General features: G+C 39.5%; 1 protein-coding gene across 5 annotated transcripts in view; it reads right to left on the reverse strand.

Annotated features, from left to right (window-relative positions):
• The window catches only part of AFF2 (ALF transcription elongation factor 2), a 339,956-nt gene that overhangs the window by 72,592 nt on the left and 244,694 nt on the right, over positions 1-22,670 (reverse strand). For all 5 annotated transcript variants that reach the window (XM_088062758.1, XM_088062757.1, XM_088062759.1 and 2 more), the window contains exon 9: positions 7,022-7,059. In XM_088062758.1, the coding sequence (XP_087918884.1) occupies positions 7,022-7,059 (38 nt within the window). The remainder of the gene's footprint in view (positions 1-7,021; positions 7,060-22,670) is intronic.

A 22,670-nucleotide genomic window follows, 5' to 3' on the forward strand; every position in this document is an offset into this window, starting at 1 on the left:
TTAAACAGACTTATTATTTCATATCTAAAGTACTACATCTTCTAGCTGCTGTGATGACTTTAGAATAAAGCAAATGGTACTGCAAAAAGGAAAAAAGATCTAAAGGAGAAATTGAGCTCTGAAAAAACCACATGGGGATAGCTGAATTGTCAGAGCTTTGCAAGAGTCAAAATTTACATAAAAATCAGTATTTAAGGATTAATGCAATATCATCAGAAAAGATTTAATATGTGCATTTCTTTGAAAACAGTTTAGAAGTAGGAGTTCTATAATCCATTTCCAACACTAACCTTTAACTTCTCAGAGTAAAGTAATCCTTTGCAACATTTCTAGCGTTCACATTTTGCTGAGGAAATGCAGCCCTAAATAAAGCTCACAGCTCAGCAGCAGCCTGTGCCTCTTGGTTCCACAGCGACACTGCAGGTGCTGACCCTGCTGCAAGTATGGCGGGTCTGTACAGATTCCACCACGGGGCCCAGCTGGCAGAGTCTGGGGCACTTGAGGATTTAGTGAAATTTTGGAGGGCCTGCCTTCCTTCCTTCCTTCCTTCCTTCCTTCCTTCCTTCCTTCCTTCCTTCCTTCCTTCCTTCCTTCCTTCCTTCCTTCCTTCCTTCCTTCCTTCCTTCCTTCCTTCCTTCCTGCCTTCCTGCCTTCCTGCCTTCCTGCCTTCCTGCCTTCCTGCCTTCCTGCCTTCCCGCCCGCCTTCCCTCCTTCCCGCCTTCCCTCCTTCCTTCCTTCCCGCCTTCCTTCCCTCCTTCCTTCCCTCCTTCCTTCCTTCCTTCCGCCACTTCCTTCCTTCCCTCCTTCCCTCCTTCCCTCCCTCCTTCCCTCCCTCCCTCCCTCCCTCCCTCCCTCCCTCCCTCCCTCCCTCCCTCCCTTCCTCCCTTCCTCCCTTCCTCCCTTCCTCCCTTCCTCCCTTCCTCCCTTCCTCCCTTCCTCCCTTCCTTCCTTCCTTCCTTCCTTCCTTCCTTCCTTCCTTCCTTCCTTCCTTCCTTCCTTCCTTCCTTCAATAAACCAATCCCATTGACCAATCACTGCACCTGTGAGGATGCTTAAGCAGACAGACTAGGAAGATCGGGGGCTAAAGAACATTGTCTATAATTGCCTGTAAGTGGGTTTTCCCTGGATTTCTGCTGGGCATTTGAGTTCTTTTGCATGCTAGACTTAAAGTATTAAAACACAAATGTGAATGGATTTCTTCAAAGAATGAATATGGGCAGGCATTTTAGGCTTTATGTTATAATGGATTTTTAGAACTAATTGAATTGGTGCTGTCTGCTTTAGTAATTTGCCAGAAATAGTCTGAAGAGAAATGTAAGGAAGATTTAGAATCAGAGATAAACAGGTGGCATGTGGAAATTGCTTGGGAGTTTTACTGAGAATGAGTTATAGCAGATTTGGGTTTCTTGTTTCTTTAAAAGTGGTTTAAGTCCTTTATCAAATGTCCTGTACACATAGACAAATGTCCATAGGTACCCATGGCCCACAGGTCATAAGGATATGTATATATATACACACAGAATGATGGAACAGTTTGGGTTGAAAAGATCTTATGAAGGTCATCTGGCCCAACCCTCCTGCACTGAGCAGGGACATCTTCAACTAGATCAAGCTGCTCATAACCCTGTCCAACCTGACCTCCAATGTTTCCCAGGAAGAGGGATCCACCACCTCTCTGGACAACCTATGCCAGTATTTCAGCACCCTCATGTTAAAAAGTTTTTTCTTATATCAAATTTAAATTGACCCTCAATGCAGAAGATACTCTGCTGTGCAGGAGCTGCACATGTACCAATAACGTGCTGCCTCCTCCCTACTTCTATTGGGTACAAGTGCCTGATCTGTCTGGTCAAAAACAGAACAACTTTCAGAGTCAGCCCACTGGCCTGCATTTTTACCAGTGGGAGCAGGAGATCGCTTTATGGTTACTGCTATTGCTGCATACATTAACTGACCCTCGGAGCCTGACCTGCATGCCCTCCTGCTTAGTGAATCATTAAGAAAATCCTTTGGCTCTGCATGACTTGCTTAGACCTCAGACCTTCCATGCAGAATAAGGTCTAGCCAGGGAGGCAAAAAACAAGATGCTACTCCAGCTGGTAAAACAAAGATATTTTTAAAGTGCAGTCAGGAGAAATAGGCACTCCTATCCCATGTATAATCAAGGATGAAAAGGCCATGAAAAATACCACTGCGCTTTGCAAATGAGAGGTCAATTGAAATGTCAAGATATCAAATGTTAATGGATTGCATTTCCAATGATGGCTGGGACAGAAACCATACCAAGTTAAGTCCGATGCCCTTCAGAGAATATGAATTTTATGGCAGGAAAAGACAATAAATGCCAGAAATCTTGCTGGTTAACAAACTTGTGGCTGATGGAAAAAAATATTTTGAAAATACAAAAACCAGTTGGATTTTAACACAAGCTGTAACCTCAAAACATGTATCTGGGAGTCATTAAAACTACAGCAAATTTAAGCATATGCAGGTGTTTGGGGAAAATGCCATTACTTTCTACAGAAGATTTTAAAAGGGATTATAAAAGAAGGTAGTATAAATGACACTCAAGGAAGGCAATGCTTTCTTTCCTGAAGCAAGAAGTTGCTTCCAATATTTTCATAGTTCTACAGAATTTTACGGACTACATGACTACACTCTTAGTAGCATTTGTTTACCATTGAAAAATTCTAATTTCTTTCTTACAAACCCGTTGTATTTCATAGTGTTGGATGTCATCAAGTTTTAGCCAAATCATTCTTTCACCTGCCCACATTTTCTCAAGGAATCCATCTGGCCATTTTCATAAATTATTGTAATCTGGGACATTTGTTTAGAGTGATATTATATCCAGTCCAGTATTCAGAAGAGCATTGCCATGCAAATAACTCATCTCTTTGTATGGAAAACCTGAAAAGAACATGTTTATCTTCCTAACACTGTCTCTGCACAACACAGCAGACATAGAGTATTCCTTTCCAATTGCAAAGAGACTTGCCTTGTGTCTATATAGCTCACTGGTGGGCTAATCCACATTATTAGTGGATCTGGAGTAGGAAGACTTCTTGGTCTGTACAACAGAGGGATGTAATATCAAGGATGAAGAACAGTGACTGATCATTTGCTCTTTTCTGAAAGAGTAACTACTTGAGTGGATTCCAGTGAAAATTTGAGGAAAAAGGTTTAAAACAAACAAAAGTCTGTTTTTCCCAACACTATGGTGCTCAATGTCACACAACATTGTGGGGACAGGAAGTATAAACTGATTTTAGGAAAGACTTTGCATGGAGAGTTTAGTCCATTGGTGCCTCCTAAACACATCATGTGTGCTTCTGGCGGTGCAAAACGCTGTGTGCAGGAAGGTGGGAAATGTCTCCGTAATTGCTGTTCTTTGCTCCCTCCACCTTCTGCTGCTGGCAGAGATAAAGCACTGGGCTGGTTAACCTCCAGTCCACATTAACGTAGGGGCTGCCAAGCCAAGTGCATTTGTGCTTGAGAGTGAGGACTACCCTCAATATGGGGGGATCCTGCAGCTCAACCCACCTCAGGACATGTGATGTTACAAGTCAACATGGATATGATTCCTGTAAGTTTTATGCTAATGTGAGCTCCCATTGTCTGCACAAGTTTGGAAAGAAATCTGGGCTTCAGAACAAGGCTATTGTGGGGTTTTAATGATATCACTGTTTTCCCCTCTTGCATCAAATAACAGTATTATATATAAATTATTAATTAAACAGTATATAAACAATGAATTCCTCTGGGTATGCCCTAATTCAAAACTATCGCTCATGTAACAGCTCTTTAGAAATCATAAACCCTCCACAGAGTGAAATTGTTTAAGTCATGTTACTTCTTTCAGATGCAGGGATAGGTACAGCTTGATAAGGACCAGCAAGTAAATAAGCATGTAGGACTTTACATCCAGGAAATCCCTTTTGTACCAGACTCTCAGTGTAAACAGGGATAAAACCAAAAGGAGAAAGCAAATGCTCCTTACATAACAAGAGGAGAGCATAAATCAGTTAAATGTAATGGATTCAACAGCTATGGGGCCCACCTTGGTGTCATACACTGACAGAAAAAGGTCTTACGCTTTTGGAAAAGCTAACTACTCTATTTTCACGTACACACACACACACACAAAAAAAAAAAAAAAAAAAAAGTAAATTCTGCATATAGAGATTTCTTTGCTATTTTCTGGGCGCTTATTAATAGTAATAATACGTCAGATGATGCTACCAATACATAAAGATGAATTCTGAGGATGTCTAGTGCCTGCCAGTACTACAAGCACCACAGAATTTAAGCCAAGCCTTCTTTCTGAAGGAGCCATGTGTCACTGCACCTACTTGGGCCATCAGGAAGTTCCCACAAGATAGTTTGAGCACCAACATACACTTGAACATTGAGAAACCAGCTGTTTGGCTGCCTTGCTGCACTACAACAAGATTACTTCCTTGTTTTTACCCCTTTCCTTGTATTTCCACTTTATTTAATGCTGGAGGGATTCAACAGTAGACTTCCTAGCAAACATTACACCAGCAACATTAATGAACCGAGCAATGAAAAGTAAACAGACCATTTCTATAGAAATCTTCATCATGCTCCTAAACTAATACATTAAATGGCGGCACTATTGGCTCTGTCCAAGGACTTTATATAACCTACAGCCTTGAAAAGGGACTAATTTCTGCTTCCAGTTTTGGAACACAAGAACTCTGTCAGCACAAGGTAAAAACAAGGAAATTTTTTCTGCTAGTAACAACTGCAAGTATTATATATATATATTTATATATGTAAAAAAATATATATACTATAGAAAATGTCAAATGCAGTTAGATGCAACTTTACTTATTAGTGCATGGCTTTTAGCCAAAAGCAATTCACATTTGCAGAAGTGTACTATCGCATATGTCTTAATAATAAAAATGTGTTTTTAAAAATGTATATGATAAGTCACATATGGAAGAAGGAATCTGTACAAATTTCAGCCCTTATGACAATGGAAGCTACTAACTTCATTTTGCATAGCTGAAGAACATTAAAATTCAAGTGAAATTCTCCTTGACATTTGAGAGCTACAAAAGCAGCAACTAAAAGCTGGCCAAGCCTAAGCTGTACTATGTGTGGCTCTGACACTTATATAAATGCAATCCATGGCTACTACTGCTATCTTAGACACTATTCTTTCTTTTGCCCTGAGAGCTTTAGCGTACAATCATACCTGTATACAGGTACCTTAAATAGTTACGTCACTGAACAAAACTAGGCAGATTATTCAGCTGTTTTGTTATGCATAGTGTAATTAATATGTATAATAGATCCCCTAGGGTACTAATCGAAGCTGCCACCATGAACATAGTCAAGGAGAAGTTAATCAGCTGGGGAAAACATGACAGGGCGAAATACACATGCGTAGGTGGAAAGAGTGAGACTGTCTACCTGGTCTTCTTCCATCTCAAAAGGTTACCCTTACTCATGTCCTATAAAAAATTACTTAACTTAAATCATCCTTTTCCCCCAACTCCCAAATATTTCTGGTGGATTAATTTGGCATCAGTGGCACATACATGCTGTTTAATAACTGCAGTGCTCAATGTCTCTAAGTGGGAAGACACAATTCAGTTGAGTCATTCTTGAGAATTTGACTCAAAATATATAAAAAAACTGTATGAATGATAAATGATTATTTTGGAGCTGTTCCCAGGAATTTCATCACCTTGCAACTCCTGGATCCTGTATAATGTGAAGTGAAAACACAGCTCATTTCACTCTCCATTAAACAACCACCAGCTAACAATGACTTTAATTCAGCTTGGACTGAATTTGAACTAGCCCTATAGGCAAGAATGGTCCCTTGTCTTATTACAAGTTTCATATGCTATCAGGCCCCTGCTGGAACCTGTTTCTAATTTTTATCAGAATGAATGAAACTTAGAGAGAGTGATTTATGGTCATCTGACACATTGCCTAATCACTCCAAGGAGTGTTCATACATATTTTGTGTTCACCTTATAAAAGGTGTAAATGACTACACACGATGGAATCCAAGTGACAAATAGAACTGTACTCTTCTGTTATGTGAACTAGAACACAATGATTGGGGAGTCCTGTCAGTGCATATTCTTACAAACACAAACCCACTAGAGTCTTAAAGTCAGCATGATCAGCAAACTACTATAAAAATAAGAACTCTGTCCGTAACAGGAATATACAGTTACTGGGATGAAGTTAAACTGCTATGACAACCTACTGAAGTTAAAATATGTGTTTTTATTGGTAAATAAGAGCCCATTAGGACTGGAGTATTCATTATTTAAACAGAATAACTGATGCTGTAAGCTTTAATTGAAAATGCCTTTTCTCAAAGAGCCAGGACATCTATACAGCAACTTTCTTAATTCAATGATATATGGTTGAGTGTTGCTGCTAGTGCTCTAAGATTTAAGAACTTATCATAAAATGCCCTTGAAATCGCTCCCTGGTAGCTTGCTCATCCTTCACAAAGCCCTGCTGCAAAGAGCAGAAACATGCATGTATGGTGTAAGAGAAACACACACACACAGGGAGAAAGAGCTCTTAATCAATAGGATGGCAAAGCCTTGATACATAGGTGCAAAATATTCCCATGTGTCTAGAAATTATTTGGCACATTTCTAGTTATTTCCCCCATCAGACCTTCTCAAGGATTGCAATTAAAAATCATAATCTTTTTAGCATGTACAAACCTCCCCAAGGCTAGAAGCACTATGTATTAAGTATGATTGTGATTATTTGGCAACTATTCATAGACGACACATTAATTTATGGAAACTGGATGAAGCGTGAGGAATGCAATCTTTAGGGACACATGAGAAATCAAAATCTTTCTCAATGATACTGACCTTTTTTACTACTCTGATTAGGGCCAACATGAATTCTATTATCTCCTTCATCACTGCTCTTACTGTATTTTTAGTCATTGTATACAATGATGTCATTAAACTTGCATTTTTAAATGGATATGAAAATAACTTACTTTACAGGAATGTTTCTCAATTTTGTCTTTTCAGCAGCCTGTAAACACAAGAGGGGCGGGGGAAACAAATCATTAGCAAGACCCACACCAAAGCAAGCAAACATCAGCTCATGGGGAGCTCTTCACCCACAGTGACATCCCAGAGTTGGGGCACAGGCTGTAGGACCATTCAGAGAGATAGTGCTGGGTCTGAAATGTTCCTGCCTGAGTTTGTGATATCAGTGGGGTTTGTTTATTTTTAATGGCCACCAGTCTTTAGCAAATGATCATTCAGGACTGTTGCTTCATTTCCCACTCTGAGGTCTGGCCCCTTTCTCACAAGCTATCTGTCCCTATCAGGAACAAGAACAACAGGAAAAAATAGAGGGAAGAACGGACTCCATTTCCAAAACTGTTTTTATTCACCAGTAACAGAAAAGGGCAAGAGATGACCAAATGTTCAGATCAATTTCCTCTTGTGAAACCTTTGAGAAAACACACTCCAAATCATCTAAATGAGTAAATCTTTGGGCCTCTCGGCCTGCACCACCTCAGACATGGAGACTGTTTCCAGTTTATTGCTGAACCCATTGATCTGTGTACAGTCCATTTATCATTCATGAAAAAAGCCAGTGATCTTCACAGTATATTAGAAGAAACAACTCAGATCATCTGTCAACAGCCCTCTTATTTCTGTTTCCTTCTCCACAGGGATTTCATCTCCTTCGATTCTTCTTGAATTAAAATGTTGCTAAGCAACACAGCTGGGGGCATCGATGGCAGAACTGCACCACTCTGTCACACTGGTTAAGCCGCTTGAGATGTTAGTGGAGAATTTTCCCTTTAATGCTTCTCTGGCATAATTATGTAATCTGAACCAAACTTGCCCACTATTGTTTTGTTCAGAACAGGTAACAATATATTTTTTTATTTATTTTCATATTTTAAATTTATTTTATTTATATATTTATTATATATATATACACAATTTTTATTTTATTAGTTATTTATTTTTATTATCAATTAAAGGAAGAGGGCTGGAAGTATCACTGGCAGAAAAAGCTAGTCTTGTATCATTTTGAAGAAATCCTTCTGGTGTTTGCAGAACAAGGCTGTAATAGACTTAAATGTGAAAAGTGGTCAGATGGTTGGAGAGATTACAAACACAGAGAGTGGTGAAAGGCAGAATTAAGACAACTGATCCATAAACCCATTACAGAAAGGAAAGTCTGAGTGCCTAGTTACCTCCAGAGGTATTTTTACAAAGCCCGCCGACATTTTGGAGAGGCGTTATGGTGAGGAACTTTAACCTCTGCTATACTTAGGGATGGAAATGAAATGGTTCCTACATAGGAAGTGTGAACATTAGTGGTTCAGAAAAATGCTCATATAAGCCCTTGACAAACAAAATCCTTTATGGAAACTGATGAACTTTTGAAACCTCTGGGATTTGCACAACTCGGTTCCAAATTTTGCCAGAATGAATTTTGTCTTGGGCTTTATGATGGGGCTGGTTTTTAAAAATACCTGCTGTTTTGACACTTTTGCCTCCCATCATAGCAAAGGTGGTATCTGGGTTTAAATCCATGGAAATCCCTAATAATGTGTTTAAAATCTGTGAGAAAGAATGAGAACTTGTGAGATCTCGGATGATGCAACAGCAATCCTCTGGGTTGGCTCCCAGCTTGCAAAGAAAAGTATGTTTGTTTCATTTGGATTATATTTTCCATCTAAAGAATAAATCAAAGATTGCATGATAGGAATCAATTATAATAATTGTACAGTAGCTAAATAGAACACTTAAACCTCAGAAAATGCTCAACTTCTGATTGCACAAGTAATTGTGAAAAACCCAAGCCTAATTATGCCTTCTCAAACAAGCTTAGGATGAAATGGGGCCCCTGCCTCAACAGTGAGACAACGTGATTGTGTCTCTTTCCAACAGCTCTCTCCCAAATCTCCCATTTTCAGCAGCCATATGCAAATGCAGATTCAGAAGCATGCTATTAAGAAACTTTCTAAGAAATAAACTACACATAGCAACACATAAATGCTTCATTTAAAATGAACTGAAACACCATCAAAAATGGGATTTCAGCTTCCCAAGCTTCCCACTAAAAGCCAAGTTTCAATCCCATCCTGCAGGAAACTAAAATTATTTTTAAAGCTCATAAACATTCTTCCACATTGTGAGAATTTTTTTTTTTGACTGTAGAGTGGCATTTTCCTTGATTCTTCTATATACCAAATAGCTGAACTATAAAAATTCTGAGTTCAAACATGTGAAACTTGCACCTAAATCAAAGTGTTTGCCTGAATTATTCAAAAATCACTACACAAAAACAGGTTTCAAAATACAGATAAAGAGGAAACAGCAGAAAGTGTCTAGGATTACAAGTAAATAATGATAATGCAGTTGATTGATACAAAGTACAGCAGAATATATTCTGGAGAGCACATGTGTGATCGTGTGAGCTAAACTGTTTACATGAAAGACGACGAAGGTATTTCAGAGAGTGAGAACTGGCAATGTCAAAGTCACAGAATATTAAAGAGAGGAGTCTAAAACCTGCATGTTTGATTTTTGACCACTTAGCTATGTTGATCACAACTGATTATCCTGAAAGAAACGTAGCAACTTCAGGAAGAATTATAGATATATTTTCTTTTCTTGGACTTGGCGAACATTCTAGCACATAGCTTTCTCTAGATTTTTAATGGATTTAATGGAGAATTTCCACCTTCTCTTTTCTTAGAAGAAAAAGGCACTTTCCTAACTCTTAAGGAAAGGCACATGCTGAAGCAAGTGTCCTTCACATGCATGCTTACTTACACAAAACTGAAAAACCATTGCAAGTGCTTGGATTAATATACATGCCAGCCCAGTTTGATGTTGGATCATCAGGCAATTGGTCATCTCCTAAATACAAAGGATTGACTTTAAGTGGGATCATGGTGATGTTAAATGCTGTACACAATATGTTAGGGATTCCATCTGAGAAAGAAATGCAGGATCTGTCCTTCTGCATTTATTTTTCTTGTAGGTGTTGCTCATTCATTTTTCAAAGCATAATTGTTGCAATATCATGATCATGCCCAGTGGCAGAAGATAAAGGAAGGCAAAATCAAAGTGACATTGAGTAATTCTACACATTAAGCTTTGATGCAAAAACATATTGTTTGAAAATATTTGGTGTGCAGCAGGTCTGTCAATTACAGCTAATTATTTTTCTCTGATCAGGAAGAATGCAGTCTTGTTTTAGGCAGGTTTCTTTGAAATGTACGTCTTTTATATAACTTCATTATAGGAAAATACTTCTTCCAAATTCTTTTCTCGGTTGCTTAGCTATTGACTCAAATTGTCTGTGTTGAGTAGTTCTCTCTGCTTTGATAATTAACTTTTGATCATTACTGAATTTAACAGCTTTAGTCAGATGTGTTCGTAGCCATCCTCCTCAACTATTTCAGTGTTCATAGCCTTTAATCTTTGAACAAAATGATCTCATTGAGCCTCCATCAGCCTCACTACTCAGTTAATAATTCCTGTTTCTCATCTTCATGACTGAGTTTGATTTGTTTTAGACTTCATGGAAGCTTTTGATTATTAATTTAAGATATTTCAAAGAAAATATGTTTTAAGAATTTTTTTTTTATCTTATATTCCTAGGCCTTTACAAGTAAGAAACTGGTTTTAACTTCACAATGACTCCTAAACTTCATGTATTAAAAGTACCATCTAGAAACAGAACAGGTGGCAGGTCCCTAAACCTCCATATATGTGCCCTGAATGAAAAATGCTGCTGCCAAGACTGGAATAAAATTGGACTGGTAAAATGTAATATTAAATGTGTGTTAGGAGAATTCCATCATGGGACCTTTGCTAGTTCTGAGCTTGAAAACATGCATTAAAATAATTTAGGATGATTAGAAAATGGAAGTCAGAGTGAACCAGACAATTCTTCCACTTTAATTTGTAATTTTCTTTTGATTTTCTTTTTTTTAAACAACTATGGCCTCTCAGTAATTGTGCTTCTGCTCCCTAAGACCTTATTCCAACAGCTGACTCCAGTGTTGAATAAGAAGGAAGATGAGGAATGTGTGAAAAGCAGTAAGACACACAGTCTCATCCATAAGAGAATTTTTTCCCAGGAACGTTTCTGATTCTTGTAGCTGTGAATGACTCCTATCTCTGCACCTGATTTTGGTGCTAGTTGTTTTACCATTAGCTGAAGAGGCATCTGCACTGTGCTGTACTTGTTCTATAGTGTGGATTTACCCATAAACTTACTTTGTTAGAAGTTATTTAATTATTACACAAAAGACTGAACACGGGAATAAACACAAACTACTTCTTGATGTGAACAAGGACTGAAAAATGTGAAAATGATGCTTTTATTCATCACTATCAATTAACTGACTGGCTTTTGGATTGAATGAACCAGGAAAAGTATTCCAGTTGGTACAACTTTCCTACAGCACAAAGGAGAGATGAATGAACTGACAAGAGGATGGCTCAAAAATAACCAGGTAAACAAGTTGGCATCTTCAAAATGAAAATTATATTTTTGGTGAAGTGTTAAAGACAAAGTGTCTGCTATCCAAAGAAAATATGTATTTTCCATTGCATAACTGAAAATCCAGAATTTCTATAGAAAACTATTTGACTTTGAGAAAGTGAGATTAGACAACAAGAAGGCCCTGTCACCCTCTTGATTCAGAAGCATTAGTGAGCCAGCTAAGGCAGCAATTGCTGAGCCTCAAAGCATCTCTTAGGGTGAGATGGATGACACTTCATGCCATTGAATGTGTTGGCAGAAGAAGGCAGGCCTTCATGATCAAACTTTTCCCCTTTTTCCATGAGCTTCTGCAGGTTTATTTCCCAGTTTCTAATTAGGTCTGTCTGCTTGGGTGAGCAGCCAAGTGACTACACAAGTAAGTTTACAACCCACCACACTTTTCTCCTGTGCTGTGGGTATAGAAGACACTCCTCAGAGACTCAATTCAACATTACAGTAAAAACAAAGATACTTACCACATTAGTTGAATTTTATATATATAGTTTATATGTCCTCCTAAATTAGAATTTATTTTGGAAGTTATACCATGCCCTTAATTATGCAGAATGCCTTCTCTATGATCCTAAGTAACCAACTGAGAACCGTAACTTATTGACTGTGCTGTGGTCTGATTGTCTGATGACACAGTCAGTGCTAAATATAGCTGGAGTTCCTCTGGAGTAGGAGAACATTGTGTGCAAAAACAAACCATCCAGAATTGTGCTGGGAATCAGAAAGCCAAAATCCAAGGCCTGAAGGACCAGTATGTGTATGTATAAATATGTGTGCTGTGTTCCTCCTTTTTTTTCTTCTTTACTTCATTGGTAAATGAAATGAAATTAAATACTTCACTCTCCTCTACCTGTCCCCTAATGTCAACAGAGGAGATTGTATCTCTTTCTTTTTAATTGCCTTTGACATGAAGTTGGCAACATTGCATTTCAGAGTCTGTGTGTGATGTTGCCAGTCAGTCTCACCTCAAGGACAAAAAGCCCAATGTTACTGTATCTAGGACCAAACACAATGGAGAAGATATTGTCTTCCTCATGTCACAGTTTTAAAAATGAGTATTTTTCCTTCAGGATTCAAATGTGTGGAATGGATTAGTCCAAAACCATTTTTTGTAATATCAAGCCATCAAGCATGTGGTATCTGCAAATCAGAATGGTTCACTGAGCCCTTGCTGTGTATGAACTACAGAGAACTCCCCATCATTGCTTTGAGCAACGCAGTAACCTTCATGGCTTCACAGAACGACGCTCAGGAGTACTTGAAATACTGCAAATTTTATTTTAATTGTTGCAGAGGAGGTTGGGTAAAACAAAACAAAACAAAAAAAAAAATAATGTGACCAAATCGGAATGAGTCTGTTTGCGCTTTAGGAGTCACCTTCATCCTTGACAAACATTAACTGCTTTTAACTGAGCAACAACAGAGATATATTTGGGCTTCTATTAGCATTTTTTTTTTTTCCAAATCCCTATTTTCCATCAGGCTAATGGTATAAATCAAACTAAGAAAGTGTGCAATAACAAATGTGGCCACTTCCAATTCTTAAAGAACTATTCTATACATTTTTTTTTTTAACAGAGAAAAGAGCTACACACGCACTGAGTACACACTGCATTCTGAAGAGTGCTTGGCTGCTTGGTGTAGACATATCTAAGGTGGCTTTAAATTAGCCAGTGTGGATACTGTGAACATTGTTGCTTTTGCCACACAGATGTCAGTTTACTCAGTGTCTTTGGTGAACTTCACAATAGAAACTGTTACAGCTATCTGTCAGTGAGTGGTCCTACTGCAAAGATAACTCCTGTATCGAGTTTGCTTATTTTAGGACTTCAATACTAATGTACCTTGACAAAAGGGGCTTGAAACAGTGTCTTCCTTTCCCATAAAAAATGCTCTTGATGAGAAGCTGCTATTTGTACTAATTTTGAGTCCTCAATTCAACAAAGGAGAAATTGTAACATGACAATTACAAATTCTACTGATTCTGCTTTTGCATTCCTATGAACCATTGTAACCTACTCTTCACTCAGAAGGTGACTGCCTTCTCAGGGGAGCTGGACTTGATCTCCCCAGATCCCTTCCAACCCTGAAATTCTGTGACTGTCAAGTTAATTTAAAAATGCTAACCAATGTCTCATAAAACCTAGTAGATTTAAATGCTCTGACAGTACTAACTATGGCAGAGAACAGAACTCTGGGTAGAGTTAGATCTGATTTTCCATACAAATTATTTTATTTGGAAAACAAGTATACATCTCAGGTGACAGAAATTTGGAAAACTCTACTGAATGGTCCATTTTTAAGAAAAAAGTTCCACATTGAAATTGTGGTTTGAAACACCATTTCCTGGAAATTCATTTTTTATAAATTGATCGCAAATGATCAAGGCTAAGTGGATGATAATCCTATTGTGAATATATAAAGGTATATTGGTAACTAAAACTCAGTATTTGTCATTGTCTGATTTACCAATGATTTTTCTAAAATGTGTGTTTGTTTCAACAAACGCTAACAAATAATAACAAAATCCATTCCTTGCTGGGTTTACTCCATAGTTGTACTTCATCATGTTAATCATATGATTAAAAAATTTAAGAGGCAGAAGAAACATAGAAAAGGTCAAGAATCCTTTCTAAGAGAAACAAAAAGTTTTTCCCAAACTTCCCTCAAGGAATAAGCAGTGGAAGGCTTGTTTCAAAGAATATCCTGTGACCTTACTGTCCAGCTTCTGGCAGTCACCACAATCTGTGTATTGCTCAGGTTCTGAATTCTAGCAGGAGAACCATCCTTTGTATCCCTGAAACTTATCTGAAGAGTGCTGATATTTTGTGGTCTTATTATTAAGGTCTCTCTCGCTGTCTGTATGAGGTATAGTTTTAGAGTGGCTGATTTTTACTTTTGTAGTGTTCACTTGTTCTGCCACAATGGCAGGCAGACACCTCAATGTACAGGCCCTTGTACCCCTGCTCATTTGCAGTTTATGCCCTTAGGTTTCCCTTTTTGATAAAGGACCTTATTTCTTTGGGACTCCAACCTATCCTTAGTCTTCTCCCTGCTATAAGTAAATGAATAGTTCCCTAGACTTGAGAACCAAAAGCACAGAGTCACTGAGTACCAGAAGTGGCAGTGAATTGATGTTGCTGCTGTTCATGCTACCCCTTTATTTCCCGTGCAGGAAATAAAGACTTTGAGGATTTTAATTTATAGTGAACATTAGATCTATACTTAATGTTAAATGTATTATAAACAAACAGCAGAGACAACAGAGGTAAACACCCATGAAATAACTTTGCTGACCTTGGTCTGATTTAGCACATCACTCAGGTGACTTAGCCAATTACTAAATTGCACAGTTCCAAAAATTAAGACTTAATAGTATTGCCATGAAATTGGTAATTTTGAAAAGCAGGCACATTCTCCATGAGAGCACCCTGTTCAAATCAATTGCACTGTCACACTGTGGTCCTGACCTGTCCCTGTGTGCAGAGAGATCTGTTTTGGAAAGATTCATCCTGCTAGCACAGAACAGAGCACCTACAACCTCAGCAAACCTTGCAGTGGCAGATGAATTCATCCTAAGAAAAATTAAGGTGTTTAGCTTTCCTTACTGTTCTCTTTCTGGAATACCTCCAGGAGAGATCAACTTTCACTTCTCTCCCTTTTCTGGCTGACAGAGGCTAATTACTGGATTTATCATGACCTTTCCAGCACCTACTTTATGCTTTTTTTCTGGCCGCCTATGAGTCCCTCCTTCAGCCTTTTGCAACCCTCCTTTTCTCAAACCAAGCACCAGCACTATCCTCTATCGGTGTAAAAAAAACCCAGGAATTCAGATTTTGAAGCTCATAAATGGCCGCTTAAGCTTTTACAGAAGAGCAATGCTGCAGATGGCCAGTGTAAGAAAACCAGACACTTTCTTCACCAAAATGCTTCATGAGACATTCATGATAAAAATCCCACTCTCCTTCTGGGGAGAAAAGGGAGATAAATGTGTCCTATGTGGTCAGATTAGTGAGTGTTGAGCACTGAGATGGCCTGCAGGTATCACAGACTTCAGATTTATTTTACAGGACAGTATGGAAAAGGCTGGCTTTTCTCTTAGCAACAATAGTGCTGGGGTTGATCAGTTCTCTCACTTGCTGCTGCCTCTGCTTTGTTGCTAAAACACTACACAGCTTTTGCATAAGTAGCATACATAGCAAGAGGCTCTAGCAAAATATATTTTCCTTATGCTTATAATAAAGACTCCTTTACAAAAAATTGTGTGTACAACCATGCACGCACAGAGTACATGGCCCATCCTGTGGACTGGAAGCCTCATCTCCATCTTCTCTCCCAAACCAAAAAGACTGGCAGATCTCCAGCATCAGGTTCTTACAGGTGTACGGAGAAACGACCTCTATTTAAGTAGTGACAGAGGCATCAGGGGTTCTAAAGTTTCCCTCTCACATGAATGATGTCTTACAGGGGGCTGACAGAGCTTGGTAGCTTCAGGCTGGTGGCAGAAGTGAATCCAAGAACAGCCCCTGTTAGAATGCTGGGGGATTATGGAGTGCTTGCTTACTTGACAGAAAGAGAGAAGGCTTCTTGAAGATGTATCATGTAAAACTTTTCAGCTAAGGCATTTCATTCCCTCTTCATTAGGGCTGCCTGCCAGCATTTCTTTTCCTCTATAGTTTCCTTTACTGTGGTGGAGGGTTTTTGACACTGAGTTGCCAGCGTCAAGCCATGGAAACACTTGGAAAAGGCGAAGCAGTGGGAGGGATGCAGTTCCTCCAGTTCCTGTGCTGGTCTGGGCAGATGCTGCCCCAGACCCCAGGCGAGAGCACAGATACAAGTTGTAGGGGCAAAGTCCTTCTTGTTGATCTGTACTCCTGCGTGCTCTACAGCAATCATTTTTCCTGATGGTTGTATTAATCCCCTTCCTCACTGATGGATGACCTCCACAATAACAACGTGTGAAAAAAAATACGTATGAATCATGTGAATTTGAACAAGTTGAAAGCTTTTGATAACACTGTATGTTTTAGTGGTGTGCCACACCTTTTGCAGAAAGCTCAGCCCAGATCTCAGGGTGGCTACTGAAAACTTCTGCTGATAAACAAATTACATAAACCTACATCACTACCATGTGAATTATAACCTTAGATATGTCAGTCATCAAATCTCTTAGTGTTAAAGATTTACCTAACTGAAGCTGGAGTATTAACTTACACAGTTGATATACTGTTGTTTCAGCCAGGGTTGTGCACAATAAAATAATTTGAATACAATTAAAATGGACTGAGGTAGCAAGAAGGGACATATATCCATGAAAAGATTTTTCATGGTTAGAGACTGACAAGGTTGGAGAATGACTGTATTATCCTAATAGCTTCTGTTTTCATTAATGGCTTGATGAAAACATTTCCTTACAATTATAAAGCATGACTGCAAACCTTATACACTGGAATGTGTCCTCTTTATCAAACACACACTGATGTGGCTACAACTGATGCTGCACCACTCTGGGATTTCAATGGAACACAATGATAGATAAACCGTTTACATTAAAAGACTCTATCAAAGTTATTTTGCACCTAGTTTCATCCTAATCCATCTGATTTTTCTATAGCTTTGACAAGATGACCTCTCTCACTGTGTGTGCAGTATTGATGCCATTACTGAAGAGCTGTTCTTCAGCCTTTCTGCTGATAACAAAGTAAATGGGAATATAGAGAAACCTTGGGGAGGTAAACAGCTTGTTCATGATCCAGCTGAAAAATGGGAAAAAATAAAACAGGTAAGGATATCTATTGTTACAAGGAAAGTGATCACTGTTGCACTTTAAAAAGTGTTTATGTGATACAATGAAGACATATTACGCCTTAGAACTTCATAAATTCTAAAAAATTTAACTTGAATAAAGGCACTGAAAGCTCAGCATGTATTACAAGAATTCAAAGCTAAGCCTATGGCTGATTACCTTTTAAGACTCAGCTAAAAAGCCCGAAATTTTGAATTTAATTACCTAATACTAACCTAGCAAAAAAGAATTATGTTTATGTAAAATACAAACAATAGAGCAGGGCCATGGATTACATGTATGTATTGTGGATTTTCAGAAAAGCGACAGTCACTAAGGGGAGAAGAAAAAAAATCAAGTAGCAAAGAAAAACATCTTATTGATTTGCTCTGCCAAAACCACTATATACACAAAATACTGAACATGGAGCTGGCCTGTAACTAGTATCAAAGTTTCTTTGGTTCAAAAACACACAGAACACTAGCAATGTGCTTTAAATTAAGTACACATTTAAAAGGTTAACAAGACTATTCCTTAGGTAGAAGAACAAAGAGGAGCTGGTTAAAGAAAATTGGGTACACCACAGCTACTTAAAATACTGTATGCAGGCAAAACTCATTTAGATGTCTCTGAGCCCAAAGCTTATTTGAATTACACAGAGGTGTTTTAGAGAACAAAAATACTAACCTGTGTTTTATCTAAGCTCTTTCAGCTGAACTGAGCTACTAATTAAAAATCTTCACTACTCTTCCAAATTTCTGATGTACTTTTTAAACAGAGTAATAAAGCCATCTAAAAAACCGTGTCCTTCCTCCGAGAAGAGTGTTAACATTAGCATCTCTGAAATGCCTTGTCATCTCCTGGTTTTACTAATAGCACATCTGTCATCTGCCTTGACTGTACCTCTTGTAGCCACTCTGAACATCCTGTGCCATACTGAATGCAATACTGATGTATGTGCCAATGTTCCTCTCAGTAACAACACCACAACCCAGACAATGCTTACATGTAACAGTACCTCTTAAATAATACATTAAACAGATGTGTACCTGATATTAAAAATATGTGACATAAAAATCTATTGGGCTGGTCAGTGTACATTTTAAAAACTGTTCAAGTAGGTCAATTTGTGGATAACTTAAAACTTTAAAGATAGCAATTTTAATAAAACTGTCAATACAATTTTCTTTGTAAAAACATTTGACACTGATTATGCTGCTTATATTGAAAGAGAAACAAAAGGTCTGTATCTTTAGATCTTTTATTGAACTGTGAGTGCAGCATCAATAACTGCTTCTCAGCTGTAAATGAAAATTGATTCCAGATCTAGCCCATCGTTTTCTGTGTGTCTTTAATCCTAAATCACCCACAATGAGACATAAGAATCAGCATTTTTTCTATGGGACAAAGCATGGGCAGCTCCACAGTGTCTGCATTGGAGGTGCTGTGGTTGTGTTTACATGTGTAAGATGCAGGTGGGTAAATGCAGCCCCTCAAGGGTCAGATGGTGGTAACAGGAGTTTGCAGCTGGAGTGGTCATTGTAACTTGCCTCACACTCTGCTGCAATGACCAACATGGTCCAAAGCTTTACAGATCAGAAATCTGAAGGCACTTGCAATGAACATCTCACTTCTTCTGCAGGTCGCAGGCCAAAGAAATTCACTCAACAATTTCTGCATCAAGCCCACAGCTGCCAGAAGGCTGAAAGGAAGAGAACTCACAAAACCATGTAATTTGCAGCAGTTTCGCACTAGGAGATTGAATTTGCAGTCAGCTCTCACTTGCTGAAGCCTCTTAAGCCCTCTGGGGTGAAATTAAAGTGTACAGTCTTCATAATTTTCTTGGTCATATGTTGCTAGGCCATCATCATGCGTGCCTTAACTAAAATAAATATAATACAATACATTAAAGAGGGTTCTCCAAATCATGTTTATAACTTTTAGGAGAAATTTCCAGTTATTCAGAATTCTGTTTGAAAAGGAAATGCCAAAATTAGGCAGCACAATCAGTAACAGCCTTGCTGATGCTATCTATAGAATAAATACCTTCCATTGACTTCAACCTGGTAGTTCCTATTCTATCCAGAAATGAAGCTCAACTTCTCAGTTACTTGACTGACTGGAGCTATTGTGTCCTCCTCCTCAGCAGTGGGGAGAAAAAGAAGGACATCTGTAATACCTGCAATAGTATGAGGCCCACAGACCCCTGAGCAGTTCATAAATTAGGGTGCTTGTTCATAGGAGAGGGAAGAAAACAGAAGAGCATTTCAGCCAAATTTCTAACAGTCTTCCACCTTGACAAATAGACTACTGCTAGTCTCACAATATGGGCTGATAGATCAAACTCTCCCCACATACTAGAGACTTTCACTAAAAGTTGATATCCAAGTACATTTAAGTATATTTATTTACAGTGTCACTACTGTCCTGTAAAAATTAAAGGGTTTACAGCAATTCTCAAAGGACAAATCCTAGGGCTCCCTGCTGACCACTGTTCCCAAAGAATTTTTATTTCCTTAAAATTAAAGTAGAAATAAACAAACTTGATTATTACACACTGTGTTGTGTGTTTTTTTTGAATAAAAATGAATAAATGCCAGTTCATGCTTTACATTGGCTGCAGGCTTATAGCAAAAAAAATCATAAGGACTGTAAAGACAATGATTCCATTTCCATATAGAAATGCTGCATAAACTACTAGAATGGTTTTGAGCTGGGAGTTTTAATCTTTTCTCTCCCTGATAGAATGAGCACCTGAATAACTATGGTCATTTGACTGCAAAATATTTATGTTGAAAAAGTTGAAGTTACTTTCTTGTTGTTTATATGTCTGACCAGTTGGCCAGATCAACCTTTCTTCCAATTTCCAATCCCCTCTCCATAAAGAGATGTGGCAGAGGCTGCTGAGGTTAAGAGTGAGTGAGAGATGCAGCAGAATCCTGCTGCTTGGTATTGCAAAGTCTTAGCCTGCTAAAAATATAAAGGCAGACACAGTCATTCACTCAGGAAACATAAAAAGCTGTGAGCTGTATAATTTTGTCTATGCCCTATTTGTAATACAAATACAAGAGATGTAACCAAACCTATGTGGGGTACACAGGAAAGCTGAAGGTTGCTTTGAAGTGCAGGGCATTTAAGAAATGTTCTCAGTGTACTTGTGTCCAGTTAGTTTATTTGGAATCCCTAAGGATATAGGTATGTGCTGGTTTTGCATTAATTGACATTTGGTGAGAAAGGAAGAAGCCACCCACGGAAATGATTTTCCTGAGAGGGGCTGCTAAGAGCTTCCTCTGATCCTAGCAGAAACCAATAGCTGGCTAGCTCTGAGAACTGACAACCTATTAAACTGTTAGAAGCTAGGTCCGCCTCTGTGAGATTCACATTTTAAAGAGAGGCAAGGCCGGGAAATGGTTGTCTTGGCTTCTGGCTTTTGAAGAGGTGACGGGGTGCTGGTGGGACCCGCCCCGTGTGGCCTGCACGGCCGGGCTGGGCCGGCCCCACGCGGCCCGACCGAGATTTTCTGCTCCCTGAGGGGTGGTGAGCGGGCTGCCGAGCCCCTCACCGGGGAGCCCACCGGGCCCCGTCCTGACGGGCGGCTGGGGCCCCTTCGCTGCGGGGCCGGGCCCCTTCTCGGCAGAGCCCGCCGGTCCTTTTTCCTGCAGCACTGCCGGGCCATGCCAGCCGGGGGCTGTATCGGCGCTGGGAGCGGCCCCGAGGCCAGGAGCGGCCGGGGCCGGGACTGCAGGGCTGAAAAATCAACCAGAACAGCAGCGTGCGGCCGTGGCTGCTTCAGCGTGGCTCGCAATGAACTTTGTTTGTTTAGCCGCTTTTAGCCAGCCATGGTGCGGACAGAAGGACAAAAACGGCAGCAGCAGCAGCAGCTTTGCTTGTTTTCGGCGCTCCGCATGAAGAAAAGTGCTGAGTGAAGCCGGCGGTCGGCACGGCTCACACGGTGTCGGCAGAGACCCCGTGAGCGGCAGCGAGAGGCACGGCAAGCGATCTCCTTGATGCACAGCCCGGATTGAGATCAACTTCTCAGCGCCGCAGAACTCCGTAAAAACTGCTTCAGTTGATACAGCTCGAGAACAAACGAACCTACGAACACCAATTCTCTCCCGAATCAGGAAAAGGAAAGGGTGAAGACACGTAAGGAAAACAACATGGGACAAAGAGGTCAGAAGGAGTCAAATTCTAGTTAGGAGGGGATTGAGGAGATGCCTTGGTCTTCGGCTGAAATTCACTGTGTAAGGCTATGGTGAAGATATATGTTTGATATATCAGACTTCGGTTTTCCCCTGTAATTCATGAAGCACATGGTGGGATGCAGCATTTACCCGCAGCCCATGAGAAAAGGGCACTCGTGCTGGAGCGTGTGGATGCTGAAAAGCTGTAATCTAATGAGAAACTTGACCAGAGAGAGATGAGAAACTCTGCTCCAGAGACAGAAGAAGAGCTTCTGTTCCCAGAGATAAAAGAAGAGAACTTTTGGGGGTTTTTATGCCAGAACAGCTCATCCTTAAAATAGTACCCCATAAGTTGACATGGCCCATGAAAGCAGCTGTGGGAAAGCTGCCAGACATGGGAGGGACTTTCACACTGCAAACAGATTTTCCTTTCCTGGGCAGCTGATTCGCTGTGACATTGAAGCCATGAGAGAACTGTTTCTTGTGGAGAAGTCTCCATGGCATGGCGATAGAAACTCCTCTCCCTACAAGAGCTGATGAAAGACTGTTGTAGAGGTGGTAACTGATTGAAAATCCCAGGTTTTGTCTCTATATAGTCAGTTGGCAAAGAAAAGAAGTTGTGGAGAGGGGCGGAGAAGTGTTCTGACGGTTTTATTCTGATCGTTATTATTCTTTTAGTTCTGTTAATAAAGTTTTCTTTATACCTTTTAAGTTTTGAGCCTGCTTTGCCCTCCTCCTAATTCATATCTTAAAGCAGGAAACGAGTAAATAATTCTGGTAGGTGCACTGGAGATTTTAGCCAGCGCTAAACCCACTACAGTCACTACAGTGACTACAGTCACCCACTAGATGACAGCAAATTGGGCGGTCAGTGGTGAGCTTGGTATTGCCCAGTTAAGACATGATTATCTTAGAAGATACTTTCCAACTTAAATGATTGTTTGAAAAAAAAATAATAAAAAATTTCTAAGTAGTACAAAATTTACTATATGAATGGTCCCTATGGTGCTCTCTTGTTGGTCTGCAGCCTATGGTGTGAACTTATTACTAGGAAGACACATGGAGCTCTGGAGCAGTCTGAGGCTTCCTGCAGACACATCCCCACCGCAGAAGGGCCTAGGCTGCAGCCCCTG

The sequence above is a fragment of the Pseudopodoces humilis genome, chromosome 15 (genome assembly GCF_049639895.1).
Source record: "Pseudopodoces humilis isolate 2021_Gansu_Grassland_sample_001 chromosome 15, ASM4963989v1, whole genome shotgun sequence".
Taxonomy (NCBI): domain Eukaryota; kingdom Metazoa; phylum Chordata; class Aves; order Passeriformes; family Paridae; genus Pseudopodoces; species Pseudopodoces humilis.